At 40.9% G+C, this 22634-nt stretch overlaps 1 protein-coding gene and 1 long non-coding RNA gene across 4 annotated transcripts in view; one reads left to right on the top strand and one right to left on the bottom strand.

Annotated features, from left to right (window-relative positions):
• The window catches only part of ACBD5 (acyl-CoA binding domain containing 5), a 33689-nt gene extending 33390 nt beyond the window's left edge, over positions 1 to 299 (bottom strand). For both annotated transcript variants that reach the window (XM_019933288.3, XM_004326020.4), the window contains exon 1: positions 171 to 299. In XM_019933288.3, coding sequence (XP_019788847.1) covers positions 171 to 185 — 15 coding nt within the window. In that variant the 5' untranslated portion in view covers positions 186 to 299. The remainder of the gene's footprint in view (positions 1 to 170) is intronic.
• LOC141278097 (uncharacterized) lies at positions 149 to 19684 on the top strand. 2 transcript variants are annotated; one of them, XR_012330386.1, is made up of 3 exons: positions 149 to 286; positions 1470 to 1586; positions 14645 to 19684. It is a non-coding gene; the product is annotated as an uncharacterized lncRNA (long non-coding RNA). The 2 variants fall into 2 exon arrangements; XR_012330385.1 differs by lacking the exon at positions 149 to 286 and having other exon boundaries at positions 597 to 1586.
• The last annotated feature ends 2950 nt before the right edge of the window (positions 19685 to 22634 follow it).

The raw sequence follows: 22634 nt of genomic DNA on the forward strand, positions 1-22634 counted from the left end.
CCGCGGATCAACATGCCCAAAGGGAGGAGGACCCGGAGCGCAGCTGGTCAGTTCCCCGTGGCCCTGCCCTATCCAGGCCACACAGTCTGAGATGGCCCGGCTCCTTCCTCCTCCCCGGGACGTGACCTAGGCTGGGGAGGCCGGGCCGCCCAGACAGAAAAACAACTCACCGAGAGGAAGAGCATCTCTAGCAGAAGGCGGAGGGGCCCCGGGCACTGGTGGTCGCTGTGCCGCTGACCCACCCGCAGGACCCTGGCGGAGCGGCCACACCCCCCATCCCGGCGAGGTCCGTCTGTCCGTCCGCGCCCTCCCCGCAGCCCCGCCCCAGAGTCTTGGGGGGACCCACTCTCTACCGCCACCGTCGCCGCGCAGCAAACTCCACCCACCCGCCCAGCAGCCTTGGCGATGACGCGCGCCGTCTGTCTGTCCCTGGAAAAGGGCCGGAGAAAGCGGAAAAGAAGAACAGCGAGATGGATCGGCGGAGGGCCCCGGGCTCGTTGTTTGAACAGGCCCGACCGATGTGTCGGCGCCAGGGCAGCCGAGGCGGGGTTGCAGCGCGTGTAGGCACCGCTGGGCAAAAAAATGACTGTGGTCCCCAGCGCCTGTCCTCTCTTAGGTTAAGGTTTGAGAAAGGTGATGGGACTTAAACAAAGAGCTTTAGATCCAGAGAGACCTGGTGCGAACCTTAAATTCTGCCATTTAAGTTCTGCGACCTAGGGCAAGTTACTTAGCCTCTCCAGCGGCAATCTTCCTAACACCCGAAAGGGTAGATGAAAGGATTAGGGATGCTGGATGGAGGTGCTTAGCAGTGCTTGGCTCGCAGGTCTTTGACAGCTTTAGCCGCCCCGAGACAAGGACGTCCGAGCAACAACCAAAGGAGAGGGGAGGTTGCCCGCTACTTAGACTGGGCGGGGGGAGGGAGAGCACCTTCCCTTGCACCAACCCCGACTTCGATCCCCAGGGATCCGGGCTCCGTACAGCTCCAGCCCGAGCTAATGGGCGACAGGGCGTGGGGGAGGGCCGAACGAGGGACCAGTACGGATCATCAACCCTAGAAAGAGGTACCCTGGGCCTTCACCTTTCTAGCACATCGCCCCGCGTCCTCAGACATCTAGGAAGCGCCCCCAGGCCCAAGGCGGGGGTACTGCTATAGGTTCTGGGGGTGGAGTCCTGCTGCCCGGAAATCCCAAAGTCGCCAGGTCCCTTTGTCAGTTCGGGAGGGGTTAGGAGGGTGACTAGTTTAAATCTAGGCGCAGACTCTAAGTTACTCTTCCCTTCGAGCCGCAGTGCCGGCATTTACCTTGGTATTGCCGGGCAAGGCCTGTCCGGTAAGGTCCCCGACGCCCGCCCCTCGCCCTGCCCCGCGGGCTTGTGGGAAATGTAGTCCCCGCTCCGGGCGCTTCCGGACACCTCCCTCTGGCGGCGGGCGTTCCTCCCACTTGTTCCGGTTCGTTTTCTCTGTTCCGCAGATGCTGGAGCCGTTGCGACGGAAGTCCCGCCTTGCTGCTGCGTCGCACTTTGTGCTACTTCAAAACACCACATCCGCTTCCAGCCAAAGGGATAGACACTCAGTGGTCCTTTCAGAGGTATCCAGGTGGGGCTGGACTGGAGTGGGAGAGCTGGGATTTTGTTTCTTGCTTCTGATGCTTACTAACTTTGAGATCGTGTGCTGTTAGATTACCGTCAGGTAATAAAAACTACGGCTTACTGAGTGCCTGATACTTGCCAAGCACATAATATGTATTCCAAAAACGCTGTAGGGCGTTTGTCAATGAGGAAATTGAACCATATTAACTCATTTGCCCAGGGTCAAGTAGCAGTAAGTACAGGAGTAAGTAGACAGAGCCAGGAGTCAGTCAATGCAAAAAACTCTTGCTTTTAGCTTGGATTTTTTCCAGGACAGCAGAGTGTAAGAAACTAACAGTGTCCAACTAGGGAGATTTTATGTGTTTAATATCTACCGCTTCCTCTACTCTTTCCTTGCTCTTTTATTATGTATCTTTTCAGTTCCAGTCAGTCGTGCATACTTATAAGAGGGCTTGGGTATTCATTTCGTATCTAGGACTTCATTTTAGCAACTGTTCATTAAGCTTATGTAATAAGAGAATTTACAGTACATTGGTCTTTAAGTTATGATGAATAAGAATTTTTCTGCCAGTGACTTCTGTTGTATTTCCATTTGCTGGTACTATGAATTTCCAATCAAGGAGAATAGCATAAGGAGAAAAGACATTGAGGTTATTCAGGTAAAGGTATTTAAAAAGTAGCTCCTTCTTGTAGCTGTGCTGGTTTAGATGTGATACTTCCTACTGAAACGTAATGATGAATATGATGGATTGAATCAGTTCCTAAAGTGCCTTCCAATTATGTAATCCTGTAATTCTACCTAAAATATATCTCATGGAACACTAATGCCTTTTAGTACTTTCAGTACAGTGCCTAATATGAAGCATTTATTTTAAATTGAGATATATTGACATATAACAATATATTAGTTTCAGGTGTACAACATAATGATTTGATATTTGCATACATTATGAAATGATCACTGCAGTAAATAAAGCATTCTTGATCATGTATTTCTATAGATACTTTTTATTTAAATTTATTTATTCATTAATTTAATTTTTGGCTGCATTGGGTCTTCGCTGGTGCACGCGGGCTTTCTCTAGTTGAAGTGAGCAGGGGCTACTCTTTGTTGTGGGGCGCAGGCTTCTCATTGTGGTGGCTTCTCTTGTTGCAGAGCACAGGCTCTAGGCACGCGGGCTTCAGTAGTTGTGGCACACGGGCTTCAGTAGTTGTGGCTCATGGGCTCCAGAGTACAGGCTGAGTAGTTGTGGTGCACGGGTTTAGTTGCTCCGCGGCAAGTGGGATCTTCCCGGACCAGGGCTCGAACCCGTGTCCCCTGCATTGGCAGGTGGATTCTTAACCACTGCGCCACCAGGGAAGCCCTCTACAGATATTTTAATTAAGAATGGGTCCGCTTCTTACACGTGGCCACAAGAAAGGTAAAATAGTACGTTTAAGGGTTTTAAGAAACATAAAGGAATAAATATTAAAATAAAAAGGATTCTTTTAGATGCTCCTTCCTTTACAAATATTTTAAAAGTCCTGCTATGTCTCATGTAATGTAATTGACACTGAAGTTACAAAGCCTTTCAGGGAACTCAGTCTAGTGTGGGAAACAGGTATGTAATGTAATAATTACACCGCAATGCAGAAGTGTTAAAACTGAAAGATATAAAAAACACTATATTATGTGTACCAAAAGTCAACTACAAAAGTGTTCATAATAGCACTGTTTGCTAACAGCCCAAACCTGGAAGCAACTCAGTGACCATCAACAGTGGAATAGGTAAATATGGACTACTGAAGAGCAATGAGAGCAAATGAACTACATCTGTTCAGCATCTTCCGTGAATCTCAGAGGCGCAAGGGAAAAGAATCTAGATTCAAAAGAGACCATATTGTATGATTCTGTCTACATAAGTTTCAAACAGGCAAAACCAACGTATGTTCAAATTCAGGCTGGAAGTAAAGTGTCTGGAAATGGGAAGAGGGAACTCTGAGGTTCTAGTATTGTTCTATTTCTTGAGTTAGGTGCTTTTCACAGGGGTACAGGGATATGTTCACTTTGTGTAACTACTGAAATGCATAACTAAGATTTGTTTATTTTTCTTTGTATATGTTATCCTTCAATTAAAACTTTCATTTAAAAAATTTAAGTGCCATGGGAACAAGAGAAAGATTAAATCTATGTGACAGATGAGGGGGATGTCACAGAGGAAGCAACTTTTTAGCTGGTTCTTCTGGAATGGGGAGAGAGTCATTCTAGGTAGAGGTAGAAAAGCTAAAACAAGTGATCATCTTGTAATGTATAGAAATATCGTTATCACTATGTTGTGCACCAGGAACTAACATAGTGTTGTAGGTCAATTATACTTAAAAAGAAAAACAAACTCATAGAAAGAGACCAGATTTGCAGTTACCAGAGGTGGGAAGCGGAGGGAGGAGGAATTGAATGAAGGTGGTCAAAAGATACGAACTTCCAGTTATAAAATAAATACTAAGGATATAATATACAACATGATTAATATAATTAACACTGCTGTATGATATATATGAAAGTTGTTAGAGTAAATCCTAAGAGTTCTCATCACAGGTAAAAAAATACTTCTTTTTCTTTTTTGTTTATTAAACTTCCTGTGATAATCATTTCAAGATGTATGTTAAGTCAAATCATTATGCTGTACACCTTAAACTTATACAGTGCTGTATGTCAATTATATCTCAGTAAAACTGGAAGAAAAAAAAGCTAAAACAGTACACCATATGTGGTTAGCAGCAAGTTTGTTCACATGATGGCAACATAGTTATGAGGGAAGGTGGGTCAAAGCACTGGATGAAAGGTCAAAGCACTGATTGAGGCCGACTTGAAGGTCATATATGCCATGCAAAGGAGTTTGTACTTTGTTATGGATCCATGAAGACTATTTTTGTATCAGCTACAGTTTGGTTAGGAAAGCAGAACTACTATGATTGATACGGTATAAGAGATTTTTGGGGGGGGGGGGATTTATTTTTGGCTGCGTTGGTTCTTCGTTGCTGCGCACGGGCTTTCTCTAGTTGTGGTGGGGGGTCTACTTTTCATTGCAGTGCGCAGGCCTCTCATTGCAGTGGCCTCTCTTGTTGCAGAGCATGGGCTTCAGTAGTCATGGTACGCGGGCTCAGTAGTTGTGGCTCTCAGGCTCTAGAGCACAGGCTCAGTAGTTGTGGCTCATGGGCTTAGTTGCTCTGTGGCACGTGGGATTTTCCTGGACCAGGGCTCGAACACGTGTCCCCTGCATTAGCAGGCGGACTCTTAACCACTGCGCCACCAGGGAAGCCTGGTATAAGAGAACAATTACAGGGATTAGAGTTTACATAACTGTGGGAGCTGATAAAGAGGCCTTTGGAACACTTTGCCTCTGTTTCTGGAGATGAGGCTAAAATGGCTATAGGTCAGCATATCTTATAGTCAGGAACTGGTGTGAAGGACTGAAGAGCAAACTGAGACCCCTAAGCACAAACTGAAACCAATGAGGACAAATTGAATCCTATGTTATCTCTCACTGCTTCTAAATTCAGTGATGTGCATATAACCTTCAGAACAAAATGGTACCAGTCTCCATGGAGCTGAACTCATGCCTGACTTAAGACCCAGAGAAGCTGTGTGTCAAGCTGCTACTCCACGCCTGGTATCCTTCAGAGCTGCTTCACTTCTGCCTGCCAAACCTCACATAAATTCATCTGGGAGGAGACTTCCCTGGTGGTGCAGTGGATAAGAATCCACGTGCCAATGCAGGGGACATGGGTTCGATCCCTGGTCCAGGAAGATCCCACATGCCACAGAGCAACTAAGCCCATGTGCCACAACTACTGAGCCGGCACACCTAGAGCCCGTGCTCCACAAGAAGAGAAGCCACCCCAATGAGAAGCCCATGCTCCACAACGAAGAGCAGCCCCTGTTCGCCGCAACTAGAGAAAGCCCGTGCACAGCAACAAAGACCCAACGCAGCCAAAAATAAATAAAATTTTTAAAAAATTCATTTGTTAGATACAGTTCTAGCTTCTCTAAGAATGATGACCCAATACAAATTCACCACAGTTATTATAATTATTACTTGGCGTGGCCAAATTTTATTCCAGAAATATATAGAAAGATAAATATTAAAAAATCTAACAGGGGGGCTTCCCTGGTGGCACAGTGGTTGAGAGTCTGCCTGCCAATGCAGGGGACATGGGTTCATGCCCCGGTCCGGGAAGATCCCACATGCCACGGAACGGCTGGGCCTGTGAGCCATGGCCACTGAGCCTGCGCGTCCGGAGCCTGTGCTCCACAACGGGAGAGGCCACAACAGTGAGAGGCCCGTGTACCGCAAAAAAAAACTAACAGGAACTTCAGTGGTAGTCCAGTGGGTAAGAATCCGTGCTCCCAATGTAGGGGGCTGGAGTTCAATCCCTGGCTGGGGAGCTAGATCTCACATACATGCCACAACTAAGAGTCCACATGCTGCAACTAAGACCCGGTGCAGCCAAGATAAATATAAATAAATAAATATTTTTTAAAAAAGAGTTCTCATCACAAGGAAAAAAAATTTTTTTAAATCTAACCTAAATAAAAAGAGAAAATGAAAAGACAAAACAAAAACCCAACCTTAGCTGTTATTCAGAAATACCATCTGTTATGGACTGAATGTTTGTGTCTGCAAAATTCATGTGTTGAAGCCCTAACCCCCAATGTGATTGTATTTGGAGATAGGGCCTGTGATAAAGGCTAAATGAGGTCATAAGGGTGGGACCCAAATCCAATAGGGTGGTGCCCTTATACGAAAAGGAGGAGACACCAGAACTCTTTCTCTCCACTATGTGAGGACATAGAAAGAAAGTACCTATCTATAAGCCAGCATCTTGACCTTGTATTTAGTTAATGTAAGAAATAAATTTCTCCAGACTGTAAGAAATAAATTTCTATTGCTTAAGCCACCCAGTCTATGGTATTTTATTATGGCAGACTGAATGGATAAAGACTCCAGCCATACTTCTGAAAGACAGCCAAAGAGGAAAAAGAAATGCATAAATATAAGAAAGGAAGAGACAAAATTTTTATTTTTGGATAATAGAATTGTCTAGAAAAATAATATTGAATAAGCTAAAATGCTATTAAAATGAATTTGAGTTCAAGCAGATGAATAATTTGAGATAAATATACAAAATCTATAGTTTTCTAATATTGGAATGCAGAAGTCAAGGCCAGATAGATTAAAGACTTAAATATAAAAAGTAGAACTAGGGGCTTCCCGGGTGGCGCAGTGGTTAATAATCCGCCTGCCAATGCAGGGAACATGGGTTCGAGCCCGTGTGCTACAGCTACTGAGCTTGCAGTCTAGAGCCCACGAGCCACAACTGCTGAAGCCCGCACGCCTAGAGCCCGTGCTCCGCAACAAGAGAAGCCACCGCAATGAGCAGCCTACACACCACAATTAGTAGCCCCCGCTCACCGCAACTAGAGAAAGCCTGCGCGTGGCAACGAAGACCCAACACAGCCAAAAATCAGTAAATAAAATAAATTTTAAAAATTTTTAAATAAAAAAAAATAAAAAGGAAAACTACAAATTCTTAGACGATAAGACATTCTTAGCTAATGCAACAAGACAAAAAAATATGAATGAGATATAAGAATCAGGAAAGAAAAAGTGAATCATTATTTGCAGATGATATGTTTGTCCACGTAGAAAATTTAGGGGAGGGAATGCCCTGGCAGTCTAGTGGTTAGGACTTGGCACTCTCAGTGCTGAGGCTCAGGTTCAGTCCCTGGTCAGGGAATTAAGATCCCACAAGCCGTGAGGCACAGCCAAAAAAAAAAAAAAAAAAAATTAGGGGAAGCAACAGTTATGACAGTGAAGAAAGTGTTCAGCTGAACATAAGATCAATCAATAATGATCCCTTAAACCAACACTAATCAATTAGAAAGTGTAATAGAAAAATATTGACAACAGCAATACATTCCAAAGTACCAGGAACAAATAAAAAAATGTGTAATACCTTTATGGAAAATAATGAAATTTATCAATGGGCAAAATTATCAAAATTTATCAACACAGCCAAAAATAAAATTAATTAAAAAAGAAAAAAGTTCTTAGGGCTTCCCTGGTGGCGCAGTGGTTGAGAGTCCACCTGCCGATGCAGGGGACACGGGTTTGTGCCCCGGTCCGGGAAGAACCCACATGCCGCGGAGCGGCTAGGCCCGTGAGCCATGGCCGCTGAGCCTGCGCGTCTCCGCAACGGGAGAGGCCACAACAGTGAGAGGCCCGCGTACCGCAAAAAAAAAAAAAAAAAACAGTTCTTAGAAGAAAAATAAAACAGCTGCTGCATTGCACAACACCAGAGGGTACCATTCATGTTTTAATGGATTTTAGTCGATGCCCCCCGAAGTCATGCAGCACAGTGGTCTTGTTTATGATTAAGTATTAAGGAAAGGTTTACATAACAAGCCCCCCAAAATAGAATTGTGAAAAGAAAATATGGATACTTGTCTTAGCTTAGGCTTGCATTAACTAAATACCACAGACTGAGTGGCTTAAACATCAGACATTTATTTCTCACAATTCTGAAGGCTGAGAAATCCAAGATCAGGGTACTAGCTGCCTGGGGTTCTTGGTGAGAGCCCCTTCCCTGGCTTGCAGATGACTGCCTTTTTGCTGTCCTTTCCTCAGTGTGATGAATGCTCATTGAGAGAGAGGTCTCTTTCTCTTTATCTTCTCATAAGGGCACTAATCCCATCATGAGAGTCCCCAAGTTCATGAACTAATCAAAACCTAATTACATCCTGAAGTCCCCACCTCCAAAAACCATCACACTGGGGATTAGAGTTTCAGAATATGAATTATTCGGGGCAGAATAAACATTCAGTCTACAATATGTTTTACTACATCCAAATTGAAAACTTTGGTGTGAAAGAAGATATATATATATATATATAAAACTAAAAGCATGCTACCGATTTGGAAAAAAATCTTTCAACATACTTTTTTAATATAAGTTTATTTATTTATTTTAATTATTTATTTTTGGCAGCATTGGGTCTTTGTGCTGTGTGCAGGCTTCTCATTGCGGTGGCTTCTCTTTCTGCGGAGCTCAGGCTCTAGGCTCTCGGGCTTCAGTAGTTGTGGCACACAGGCTCAGTAGTTGTGGCTCGCAGGCTTAGTTGCTCTGCAGCATGTGGGATCTTCCCAGACCAGGGATCGAACCCATGTCCGCTGCATTGGCAGGTGGGTTCTTAACCACTGTGTCACCAAGGAAGTTCCTTAACACATATGTTGAGTGATAGTCTCTATATCCAACTCCCTTCTCCCTTGTCTCTACAGAGGTTATAAAAAGCTAAGAACTCAATTTCCTAGACTCTCCTACAGCTAAAGGTAGCCATGTGTCACAGTTCTGGTCCGTGAGTATAATGGCAGTTGCTGGATAGTGCTTCTGTGAAGGATTTTTTACAGGTAGAGATTTAGTTGGCTTGCCTCTTAGCCTTTTACCCTCATCCTTCTTCTTAATGAAAAGTTGTTGAAATAGATAGAGGTATAGCAGCTATCTTACCCCATATATAACAAGAGTCATGTATCAAGGAGAAGAGGAGCCCGAGTCCTTGATGACATCATGAATACCAGCACCAGCCTTGTTTGGTCTATTTGTCCTTCCAAATTTCCTGAATATAAAAATATAAACATCAGAAAGCTATTTGTAACAGTAAACAGCTTGAAACAACCAAAATACCGTCAAATGGAGAATGCATAATAAAGTGTGGAACATTTAAACAATGAGATACTATACAGTGATGAAAAAGGAACGGACCATTTGACTGTGAATCACAAGAATATAATGTTAAGTGGAAAAAAAATTTGTAGAATATATAAAACACAAAAAACAGAATTATAAATTTATACAAACGTAATGTGTAAAATATACAAACGTAATGTGTAAAATATCTTTCAATAGAAAGATAAACACTAAATTCATGCTAGTGATTGCCTTGGTGGGTGGAGGGACTGGTTATGGCACACAGAGGGTCTACATTTTTATCTGAATATTTTATTTCCCTGAAAAAAGCAAATATGAGAAGTGTAACAAATTTTATTTTGTAGAATTTTACCCAATTGCCCCACATTGCTTATTGAATAATTCACCTCCTCCCCCCGATTTGAAATGCCCCCTTTAAAAATTCTAGTTCCCACAACCCAGCAGCAACAACAAAAAACAGATTTAAAAACGTACAAAGGACTTGAACAGACATTTCTCCAAAGAAGATATGCAGGTGGCCAATGAACAGATGAAATGATGCTCAGCACCACTAATCAATTGGGGAATGCAAATCAAAGCCACAGTGAGATACCACATCACATCACATTAAAATCGCTATTATCAAAAAATCAGAAGATAGCAGTATTGGTGAGGATGTGGAGAAATTGGAACCATTGTGTATTGCTGGTGGAAATGTAAGATAGTGCACCTGCTCTGGAAAACAGTATGGCAGTTCCTCACAAAATTAAATATAGAATTATCAGGGAATTCCCTGGCGGTCCAGTGGGTAGGATGCTGCACTTTCACTGCCAAGGGCCCGGGTTCAGTCCCTGGTCAGGGAACTAAGATCCTGCAAGCCCTGCAGCGTGGCCAAAAAAAAAAAAAAAGATTAGAATTATCACATGACCCAGCAATTTCCCTTCTGGACATGTATTTGAAAGCAGAAACTCAGACATATGTTTGTACAGTCATGTTGATAGCAGCACTAGTGACAATACCCAAACGGTGGACCCTATTGTCCATGAACAGATGAGTAGATAAACAAGATGTGGAACATACATATGATGGAATCTGATTCAGCCTTAAAAAAATGAAGGAAATTCTGACGCATGCTACATGGATAAACCTTGAAGACATTATGCTAAGCCAAATAAGCCAGTCGCAGAAGGACAAATATTGTACTTCCACGAGGTACCTAGAGTAGTCAAATTCATATAGACAGAAAGTAGACTGCTCGTTGCCAGGGGCTGGGTGGAGGGGTGAATGGACAGTTATTATTTAATGGGTATAAAATTTCACTTTGGGAAGATGAAAAAGTTCTGGAGATGGACAACGGTGATGGTTGTACAACATTGTGGCTATATTCAACATTACTGAACTGTACACTTAAAAATAAAGCAGTAAATTTTATGTTAAATATATTTTGTCACAATAAAAACTCAACTTTATAAATTATATGCCCTTGGAAAATGTGAAAACGGTGGGAAAATGGAGAAATCCTACTTCACAGAACTTAATTTGGCAATGCAAATCTTTTTTTTTTTTTTTTTATAATTCAGGGCTTTGTGTTTATTTCAGCAAAGCCAAATCCAGTAAACTGTTTTCATCCAGGATTAATCAGAACTACAAGGTTGGACTGTTCTCCTTCAGAATAGGCCAGTGTGTTTCAGATGGGTAAATGGATTTGCCTTAAACAAGCAAACGAATGAACAAACTAGTTCCTATTATATTTGGAGGCTTCTTTCTGGACTTTCTATTCTTTTTCTTTTGTCTCTTTATCTATTCATGTGCCATTACAAAACCATTTAAGTTATAGTAACATTTCAAGATGTTTTGATTTATTTTGTTTTTGGATGTGCTGAGCAGCTTGTGGGATCTTAGTTCCTCCGACCAGGGATTGAACCCAGGCCACAGAAGTGAAAGTGCCGAGTCCTAATGATTGGACTGCCAGGGAACTCCCTTAAATATGTTTTGATAACATATAGGGCTATATTTTCTTATGTAAAATAAAAACTCTTCACTGCAGTATTGTGGTGATAAAGTTTGAAAAAAATTTAAATGTCCTTCCACATGGAACTGAGTGAATAATTATGACCCGGTAAAATACCATAAAGAATAAAGGGGCAGTTTTAACGTATGATATGGAATGATCTCCGAGATATGGTTAAATAAACAAAAAAGAAAGAAGGAAGAACACTATGTACGATTTAGGTAAAAATTTTGTTTTTATGGGCATAGAAGAGCTACAAGGCCTATAAGAAATTAATAACATTTGTTGCCTCTGGGGTTGGTTACTAGGAATCAGGTGTGATTCTCAATGCATACTTTTTTGAGCTTTTTGAATATTAAACCATGTGAATGTCTTACAAATTAAACTAAATAAATAAAATCTGAAAAAAAAGATACTGTTTGCTCAGAACACTTATGGGACTATTAGGACTACATTCCTACTTACCCTGCTCCTTGGGTTGATATCAAAGTGTTGCTCTTATATGGACATCTCCATCGACTTGATCTGGTGGTCCAAGAATTTTACAAACTTTTCCGACTAGGTTTCCAAATAAGAAATGTGTTTTCCATCACCAAGGAATACTCTTATATGTATATTATTTAAAACAAAATTTTCATTAAATAATACTTGTGTTATATACTCTAAAATTGTCTCCTCTTTTTTATTTTTAAAAATCCTGGTCATGATCCATTTTATTGATGTTATGATCATAGTTAGAGACATTAACTAATTTTCTAATGAAAAACACTGGTGTTCTTTAAAATTATAAGATTATAATTGAATTCTTGCAAACATTTTTGAAGTATTTCTTATCGATTCTCTGTGAAAATGAAAAAGAGTGTAATACTGGCCAGTAGTGGAATAGTTGAGTCTAAAATTCTTCTGCATCATGTGTAGAGTATTGGCCTAAGATATCCACACTTGCAATTTGCCAAAATAAAACAGCATACAATCTAGAGGCAAAATATAGTAAATTTATGCCTTTATTATTTTATGGGATTCATATCTGTCAAGATAACAAATTAAACACACTAACAGAGATTGAGTCTTATTCTTTTTTTAAAAAATTGAATATTTATTTATTTATTTATTTATGGCTGCGTTGGGTCTTCGTTGCTGTGTGCCAGCTTTCTTTAGTTGTCTGAGCGGGGGCTACTCTTCGTTGCAGTGTGCAGGCTTCTCTGGTTGCGGAGCACGGGCTCTAGGTGCACAGGCTTCAGTAGTTGCAGCACGTGGGCTCAGTAGTTGCGGCCAGCGGGCTCTAGAGAGCAGGCTCAGTAGTTGTAGCACACAGGCTTAGTTGACCCGCGGCATGTGGGATCTTCCCGGACCAGGGCTCGAACCCATGTCCCCTGCATTGGCAGGTGGATTCTTAACCACTGGACCACTGGAGAGGTCCTTGAGTCTTATTCTTGAATTCACATCAGCTGTACTGGACTCTTTAAATTGTTTTGGTAGTAGAAAGTCTTTGGTGGACAGTTTATTTAATCTCAGCTTATAAGAACACAACTGTCCATAAAGGAGTTTAACTGCACTCAGTCTAAAAAGGCTTGGATTCCACCATTGACAGCTGGTGCTAAGGAAAGCCAGGAGGTGAGTCCAGAGATAAGTCATTGGAACAAGTGAGTCAGAAATTTTATATATCCCTTCCCCTCAATCCCGTTGGTACAAGCTTCATCGTGCAGCCACGTCTAGCCTCTTAGGAAAGCTGAGAAATGTAGTTTACTTGGATGACCTAGTGAACAGTAGGAAGGGAAGAACAGATTTGTGAGGGCAAACAGTTTTGATCAGAAATGCTTATATTTGTTGAACACAGTTTTTTCTCTTTGTTTTTATGTTTTGCTTTTGAATGGCAAAATACCATAAGCAAAGACTAAAGTAATTGTAAAGTCATACAAGGTGTTGTAACCCACTTAATATCCTTAACATATGAGGAGAATCTACAAATCAATAAGAGAACGTGAACAACAATACAAAAAAGTGCAGTGGACTTGAACGGGCAGTTTTTAAAAGTGGAAATCTGACTAATCAATAAAGAATAAACATACGAAGAGATACTCAAGCATACAGATTAAAATAATGAAATGCCATTCTCCATTCAGTATACTGGCCAAAAGTATAAACACCAAAAATATTCATGGCAGGCAAGGATGCAACTAAAGGGACAGACTTGCTGACTGAGTATAAATGACTGAAGCTTTTTTTTCTCTAATATTTGTTATTTCCTTCCTTCTTCTTTACTTAGTATGATTTAGTTTACTCATCCTTTTCCAGTGTCTTAACATGACAAGTTAGGTTACTGATGTGGGATCTTCCTTTCTTTCTTTTTTATTGTGGTAAAATAAACATAACAAAGATTTCCATCTTGATCATTTTCTAGTGCACAGTTCAGTGGCAGTAAGCACGTTAACACTGTTGTGAAGCCAAGATCACCATCTACCCCTACAACTCTTTTCATTTTGTAAAACTGAAACTCTCTACCCAGTAAACAATAACTCCCCATTCTTCCCTCTCCCGTCCCTGGCAGCCACCCTTCTATTTTCTATTGGTATCATTTTAACTGCTCTAAGCACCTCATATAAGGGGAATCACGTAGTGTTTGTCTTTTTGTGACTGGCTTATTTCACTTAGCAAAATGTCCTCAAGGTTCATTCATGTTAGACTTCCCTGGCCGTCCCGTGGTTAAGACTCCACACTTCCACTGTAGGGGGACACAGTTTCGATCCCTGGTCAGGGAACTAAGATACCACATGCTGCGTGGCCAAAAAAAAAAAAAAAAGTTCATCTATATTGTAACATATCAGAGAATTTCCTTCCTTTTTAAGGCCAAAAGTATACCATTGTAAGTATATACCACATTTTGCTTATCCTTTAATTCATTGATGGACACTTCCTTCCACATTTTAGCTATTTTGAATAATGCTTCTATGAACACGGGTATACAAATATCTTTGAGCTATTTGCCTTCAGTTCTTTTGGGTGTATGCCTACAAGTGGGATTTCTGGATCGTATGATAATTCTATTTTTAGTTTACTGAGGAATCTCCATGATTAGTACTAGTACTTATTTAGGACTGACTGCATTTCTGTTTTTGAGTTCTATAGGTAAGCCTGAATTTTTGTAATGTAATCCTTTTTTTCTTTTTCTTTTTTCCTCCCCTTTTCCCTTTTTCTTTCTTACGGTATCTTGAGTTGTTTTCTGTAACTTCCAACTAAAGAAATACTAACTTTACATGAATTGTCATTTGCCTTTAGACTTTTATTTATTTATTTATTTATTTATTTATTTATTTATTTCAGCACACGGGACCTTTCGTTGCAGCGAGTGGGCTTCTTCCTGGTTGTGGCTCCAGAGCGCGCAGGCTCAGTAGTTGTGGCACATGGGCTTAGTTGCCCCTTGGCATGTGGGATCTTAGTTCCTTGACCAGGGATCGAACTTGCGTCCCCTGCATTGGAAGGCGGATTCTTAACCACAGGACTGCCAGGGAAGTCCCTGTCTTTAGACTTTTTTTTTTTTTTTTTTTTTGCGGTACGCGGGCCTCTCACTGTTGTGGCCTCTCCTGTTGCGGAGCACAGGCTCCAGACGCGCAGGCTCAGTGGCCATGGCTCATGGGCCCAGCCGCTCCGCAGCATGTGGGATCTTCCCAGACCGGGGCACGAACCCATGTCCCCTGCATCGGCAGGCGGACTCTCAACCACTGCGCCACCAGGGAAGCCCCCTGTCTTTAGACTTTTTAAATGTCATTTTGTTCAGTTGTATTAGTCAGGGAAAGAGAAATTACTCTAGATATTTCTAACAATAAGGGATTGATAAAACCACTGGAAGGGTTGGAGGGACAAAGTTCAGGGAAGGGCCGTTGCTAGTACCCAGTTCGCCACGAGGTTCAAAGAAAGTAACCCTTGTTATTGCTGGCGAGGTCAGCTGCTCTGATAGTCGCAGACATGTGCAGCAGCCTCCTGAAGTTGAGAGAGGGAAGTGGAGGAGGTTGTGTTGGTTCAGCAGCTTCCAAAATTAACAAGTGATTAATTCATTCAAATCATGCTGGAAATATTGCAGCTTCTGGTAAAGAAGAAAACACAACATGAGATTTCATTTAAAGGATATATTTTTTCCCCAAGTACCCCAGGCGCCTTTCATTTTTAGCCGTTGCTAATTTTTATTTATTTCGTGATAACAGCTTGCTCCACACTAAGATAACACTGGCTTGGCTTAATGTGTCCAAGAAAGATCTTTCTGTGTTAAAAGAATCAGGCCTGCCTGAAAACTGGCAGATGGGCTTGACCTCCTACAAATGTCATGACTCTGCATAAAAAGACACCCACCATCAAATTTTATTATCAACTATAATAAAATTTGGAGTGTTTACAGTTCATTTCATCCCCTGAAATCTTCTTGTCTTGCTAAACTGTTCAAACAGAGTGTCCTATTAACCCTCCTTCCTTTTCTGGAGATTCCTGGGTGGTACTGTTAATTTGAAAAGAAACAAGGCAAGGTAATAATTGAGGGTTGTAGAATCTTAGGATGTCAGTTAATTCCCTGCAATGGACTAAATTGTGTCCCCCCAAAATTCATAGGTTGAAGTCCTAACTTCAAGTACCTTAGACTGTGAATGTATTTGGAGGTAGGGCCTTTAAAGTGGTAGTTAAGGTTAAATGAGGTCACAGGGTCCTACCCTAATCCAATATGAGTGGTGTCCTTATCAAAAGATGAGGGTTAGGATACACGGAGAGACACCAGGGAAAAGGCCGCGTACGAACAAAGTGAGAAGATGGCCATCTTCAAGTCAAGGAGAAAGGCCTCAGGAGAAACCTACTGACTCCTTGATCTTGGACTTGCAGCCTCCAGAACTGTGAGGCAATAAATTTCTATTGTTTAAGCTACATAATCTGTGGTTATTTTGTTATGGTGGCCTGAGTAGACTAATACACTCTCCTCTCCTTTTTTTTTTTTTTTTTTTGAGAACGTGATCATGTCACATAGTGTAGTGGATGGGGACCCTGGGGATGGGGGAGAAGAGCCCTGGTTGCCTGACTCCTGGTTTCTGTCCACTGTACCACATTGCTCCTCTACATTCTGGTTTGCTGACCACTAACTTCCAGTTTAGTATCCTGGGATGCAATATTGTGAATTAGCTTCCCAGGAGTCTGAGGTTCTCTAAGTATACACAGTGTCCCCCCTTGTGTGTCAGATAACAAGATAGTCCAAATTATGATGTTGCCTGGCAAGTCTCTTCATCCCTCTGAACTAAGGTCTTTATGATCGTCAGCAATCTGCTATTTCAAAGTGGAATACATGAAATTTCAATTTCTCTCCAAGCACATGTGCAGAATTTGCAGTTACAAACTGTTTTTCATGACCAAAATGATTAGCTTGACTAGACATCCATGAAATGAAACGTACAATGTCTGATTTTCAACAGGAGCCCAAGGAATCCATCAAATTTAATACTGTTATTCTTTATTCTGTTGAGATTTATTTGAAAAAAAAATAACCCCACAGAAAAATACTAAATCAGGGAGTTCCCAGGTGGTCCAGTGGTTAGGACTCCGTGCTTTCATTGCTGAGGGCCCAAGTTTGATCCCTCGTTGGGAAACTAAGATCTGCATGCTGCGCGGCGCAGCCTAAATAAATAAAGTAAAATATTAACATTAATAAAATACTAAAGGGCTTTCCTGGTGGTGCAGTGGTTGAGAGTCCGCCAGCTGATGCAGGGGACGCGGGTTCGTGCCCCGGTCCGGGAGGATCCCGCGTGCCGCGGAGCGGCTGGGCTCGTGAGCCATGGCCGCTGAGCCTGCGCGTCCGGTGCCTGTGCTCTGCGACGGGAGAGGCTACAACAGTGAGAGGCCCGCGTACCGCAAAAAAACAAAAACAAACAAACAAAAAAATACTAAAGCATTAAATACTATAAAAGTACACATGATGGGAGAGAAGTTGGACTCTCAAAAGTTAGCATCATGCTCATAATTTAGTGTCACAATGTGTACCTATAATACTTAATGTTAACTCTTGAGCATTTAGTCACCCTTACTACTGGGAAAGGCAAGCTGTCTTTTTGGATTGTATGACTTTTCATCATATATCAAAGGCAACAAAAATATGTAACTTTTTCCTGTTCTCTAATATTCGAAGCAAGGGATTTTTCTCCTGCCTGTACTTTCTGGGGTCATCTTCAGTTAGATGTAATTTAGTTACAATAAAACTCACAAATTTTAAATGTGCAATTCCATGAGGTTTGACAAATGTATATTTTCATGTAACCCCCACTACAATTATGATGTAGAACATTTCCATCACCCTTAAAAGTTTACTTATGTCTCTTTGGAGTCACTCCCCTATCCCTCTTCTGGCCTCTGGCAAAGTCTGATATGATTTCTATCACTGTAGGTTTTTTTTTGCCTTTTCTAAAATTTCATATAAATGGAATCATACAGTATGTAGCCTTTTGTGTATATTCTTTCACTGAGCATAATGCTTTTGTGATTCATCCATGCTGTTGTGTGTATCAGTTTGTTCCTTTTTAGTGCTCAGTAGTACTCCATTATGTGGATATATCAGTTTATCTATATGGACATATAGTTCTTTTCAGGTTTTGGCTGTTTTGAACATTTGCTTATAAGTCTTCCTGTGGACATGTTTTCATTACCTGGGAGTGGAATTGCAGGATCATAAGTGTGTTTTACATTTATGAGAAACTACATAATTGTTTTCCAAAGTGGTCTTACCATTTTGCATTTTCACCAGTGATGTATGAGAGCCACATTTGGTCCACATCCAAATTTTAGTCATCCTATCGGTTATATAGTGGTATCTTATTGTGGTTTAAGTTTTCATTTACTTAATAACTAATGGCATTGTGCATCTTTTTGTGGTTTATTTTTTGTGTGTCTGGGGGGTTTGTTTTTGCCATTGTATGTCTTCTTTGGTGAAGTGTCTCTTCAAATCTTTTGGCCTGTAAAAAAATTGGTTTGTTATCCTATTATTGAGTTGTAAGAGTTCTTTATATATTATGGATACAACTCCTTTATTAAATATTTGTTTTGCAAATATTTTCTTCCAGTCTGTGGTTTGCCTTTTCATTTTATTTATTTATTTTATTATTATTGAGTTATAACTGACATATAACATTATATTAGTTTCAGGTATACTACATAATGGTTTGATATATGTATATTTCAAAATGATCACCACAATAAGTCTAGTTAACATCTGTCACCATGCATAGTTACAAAACTTTAGTGTGTGTAATGAGGACCTTTAAGTGCTACTCTCTTTCAAATATGCAGTATGATATTATTAACTATAGTCACCACGCTATACTTCATTTTGTTAAAGATGTCATTTTAGGAGCAAATGTTTTTAATTTTCATGAAATCCAGTTTATCATTTTTAAATTTCATATTTCATGTTTTTACATCCTTTTTAGTTTTTGCTTAACCCAAGTACACTAAGATTTTGTCTTAGTTTTAGAAACTAAAACTAAGAAATTTTTTATTGTAGAAATTTTATTGTAGAAATTTTTATTGTAGAAATTTTACAGTTTTATCTCTTTCATTTAGGTCTGTGACCTATTTCAGTGAGGCACAGGATTTTGAATCTCAAATTAAAATATCTTTTAGGAAATAGTTTGAAACCGGCATCCCTGCACAAATAAAGAACATTAACTGGTTCACACAAATTGTCTCCACCCCCTTCCCCCCAACCAATTAAAGTGAAGGAGATACACATAGAACTGATATTTATTATTCAACTTAGTCACTCTGAAAAGTATGCAAATTTCTTACTTTTTGTCATTGCAATTTGTGTTATGTCCTCTTTTTCATAGCTAATATTGATCATCTGTGCTTTTTTGTTAATTATATTGTTAAAATATTTTATATAAACTTTTTGCTTGCTTCCTTGGTCTCTGATAAGAATGTGTTAAAATCTTCCATTTATGAAAAAAAATTAAAAGAAATCTTCCATTTATGGTTGTCAATACGTCCGTTTTTCCTTGTAAAGATTTGGGTTTAGGGACTTCCCTGGCGGTCCAGTGATTAGGACTCTGGGCTTCCACTGCAGGGGGCACGGGTTTGATCCCTGGTTGTCTGGGGAACTATGATCCTGCATGCCGCATTGAAAAAAAAAAAAAAAAAAAAAAAGATTTTGGTTTATATATTGAAAGGCTGTGATGTTGGCTGCTGCAAAGTTATAATTACTTGTCTTCTTGATGCTTTGTTCCTTTTATTATTATCATCTAATGCCCTCTTGTATCCTTTGTAATGTTTTTTGGCCTTGACTGTAATTAATTTGACATATTTCTGTAACAGTTTTTGCTCAATAAATATTTTTCTATCCCTTTATTTCAATATGGCTTTTGTAAGTATCTCGTCTAAGCAATGTATAACTGGATTTTTTTTCTCTTAAAATACCATATGATGGGCTTCCCTGGTGGCGCAGTGGTTTAGAATCCGCCTCCTAATGCAGGGGACAGGGGTTAAAACCCTGGTCCGGGAAGATCCCAAATGCCGCGGAGCAACTAAGCCCGTGAGCCACAACTACTGAGCCCGCGTGCGTAGAGCCCTTGCTCCGCAAAAAGAGAAGCCACCATGATGAGAAGCCCGCGTTCCACAACGAAGAGTGGACCCCGCTCACCGCAACTAGAGAAAGCCCGTGCGCAGCAACGAAGGCCCAGTGCAGCCAAAAATAAATAAATACATTTTTTTAAAAACCAAAGAAAAATCCCAGATAGTTAATTTTTTTTTTTTTTTTTTTTTTTTTTTTTTTTTTTTGCGGTACGCGGGCCTCTCACTGTTGTGGCCTCTCCCGTTGCGGAGCACGGGCTCTGGACGCGCAGGCTCAGCGGCCATGGCTCACTGGCCCAGCCGCTCCGCGGCATGTGGGATCTTCCCGGCCCGGGGCACAAACCCGTGTACCCTGCATCGACAGGGGGACTCTCAACCACTGCGCCACCGGGGAAGCCCCCGTTACATGTTATTGCTGAAGAGTGGTCTATTGTTTGGATGTACCAGTTTGTTTATTCAGTAAGTGGCTGAAGGACATTTGACTTGTTACCAGCTTTTAATGTTTTTACTATGAACACTCACATGGTTTTTGTGTGAACGTTAGTGTTTGTTTCTCTTGGGTAAATATCTAGGAGTAGGATTGCTAGGTTATTTTTTTTTTTCTTTTGTTTTTTGGCCTCGAGGCATGTGGTATCTTAGTTCCCAGACCAGGGATCTAACCCTCACCCCCTGCATTGGAAGGTGAAGTCTTAACCACTGGACCACAAGGGAAGTCCCTGCTAGCTTATTTATTAAGTATATGTTTGGCTTTATAAGAAACTACTAAACTGTTTTCCAAAGTGGCTATAGCATTTTACAGCCAGTAATATATGAAAGTCCCATTACCCTACATTGTCAGTAGCATTTGCTATTGTCAGGACTTTTTTATTTTAGCCATTCTAAAGGGTATATAGTACAGTCTTTTAAATTTTACACTACATCCTAGTGGAGTGTAGTTATCTTATTATAGTTTTAAGTTGCATTTTCTTGATACATAATGAGTTGAGTGCCTTTTCATATATTTATTGGCCTTTTATGGAGTGCCATTGTCATCTTTTTTTTTTTAGTTGTCCTTTTTTTTTAATTGTCTTTTTTTCCCCATAGATACAAGTCCTCTCTCAAATGTATGTGTTGTGGCTTATCTTTTCACTTTCTTTTTTTTTTTTTTTTTTTTTGCGGTACGCCGGCCTCTCACTGTTGTGGCCTCTCCCGTTGCGGAGCACAGGCTCCGGACGTGCAGGCTCAGCGGCCATGGCTCACGGGCCCAGCTGCTCTGCGGCATGTGGGATCTTCCCGGACCGGGGCACGAACCCGTGTCCCCTGCATCAGCAGATGGACTCTCAACCACTGCGCCACCAGGGAAGCCCTTTTCACTTTCTTAATAGTGTCTTTTCATGAACAAACTTATAATTTTAATGATGGCTATAGTAGGCTGACTAATGGCCCCTCAAGGATGTCCATGTCCTAATCCCTGCAAACTGTGAGTATATTACCTTACATGGCAAAAGGGACTTTGCAGATGTAATCAAGTTAAGAATCTCGAAATGGGGAGATTTTCTTCGATTATCTAGGTGGGATGTATGTAGTCACAGGATCCTCATAAGAGGGAGGTTGATGGTCAGAGTCAGAAAGAAGTTGTGATGACAGAAGCAGTGTCAGAGAGAGATCTGAGGATGCTGTGCTGTTGACATGAAGATGGAAGAAGTGGCCATAGTGAAGGGATGCAGGTAGCCTCTAGGAGCTGGAAAAGGCAAGGGAATGCATTCTCCTCTAGTCTCCAGAAGGAAAAAAGCCCTGACATTTAATTTTAAACAAGTGAGATCTCTGATCTCCAGAGCTGTAAGATAATGAATTCGTGTTGTTCTAAGTCACTAAATTTGTTGTAATTTTTTACAGCAGCAATAGGAAATGAATACAATGGCTTAGTTTTTCATTTTATTAAAAAGCAATTTATACACAAAACCAAAAACCCTAAATAAAAGCAATTTATCTTTTTTTTCTTTTTTTTGTTAGTGCTTATTGTGTCCTGGTTAAGAAATCTTTGCCTACCCCAAGCTTGTGCAGTTACTCTATGCTTTCTTGAAGAAGCATTATTGCTTTACCTTTTGCATTTGGAACCGTGATATATCCTGAATAAATTTTGGAGTATTGGGTGATGTAGATTCAATGTTCATATGAAAAAAACAAATGTCCAATGGCTCCAGCACATTTATTGGGAAAAAGAATCCTTTCTCCCATTGAATTTCATTGGCACTTTTGTCATAAAATAAATTTCTGCATATATTAGTGTCTGTTCCAAAGAACTATTTGTGTTCTTCACCAAGTCCACTTTGTCCTAATTTCTGTAGCTCTTTAGTAAATCTTGAAATTTGGTAGTGTATGTCCTCTAACTTCATTTTTCTGTTGTCTTGGTTGTACCAGGGCCTTTGCATTCAGATAAATTTTAGAATCAGCTTGTCAATTTTTACAAAAAACCTGTTAGGATTTTAATTAAGATTGTACAGAGTAAGTTGTTGTGTTTTGTTTGTTTGTTTGTTTGTTTTTTGGGTTTTTTTTTTGCGGTATGCAGGCCTCTTACTGTTGTGGCCTCTCCTGTTGCGGAGCACAGGCTCAGAGGCCATGGCTCACGGACCCAGCCGCTCCACGGCATGTGGGATCTTCCTGGACCGGGGCATGAACCCGTGTCCCCTGCATCGGCAGATGGACTCTCAACCACTGCGCCACCAGGGAAGCCCCAGAGTAAGCTGTT

This window comes from Tursiops truncatus, chromosome 2, assembly GCF_011762595.2.
Source record: "Tursiops truncatus isolate mTurTru1 chromosome 2, mTurTru1.mat.Y, whole genome shotgun sequence".
Lineage (NCBI taxonomy): Eukaryota > Metazoa > Chordata > Mammalia > Artiodactyla > Delphinidae > Tursiops > Tursiops truncatus.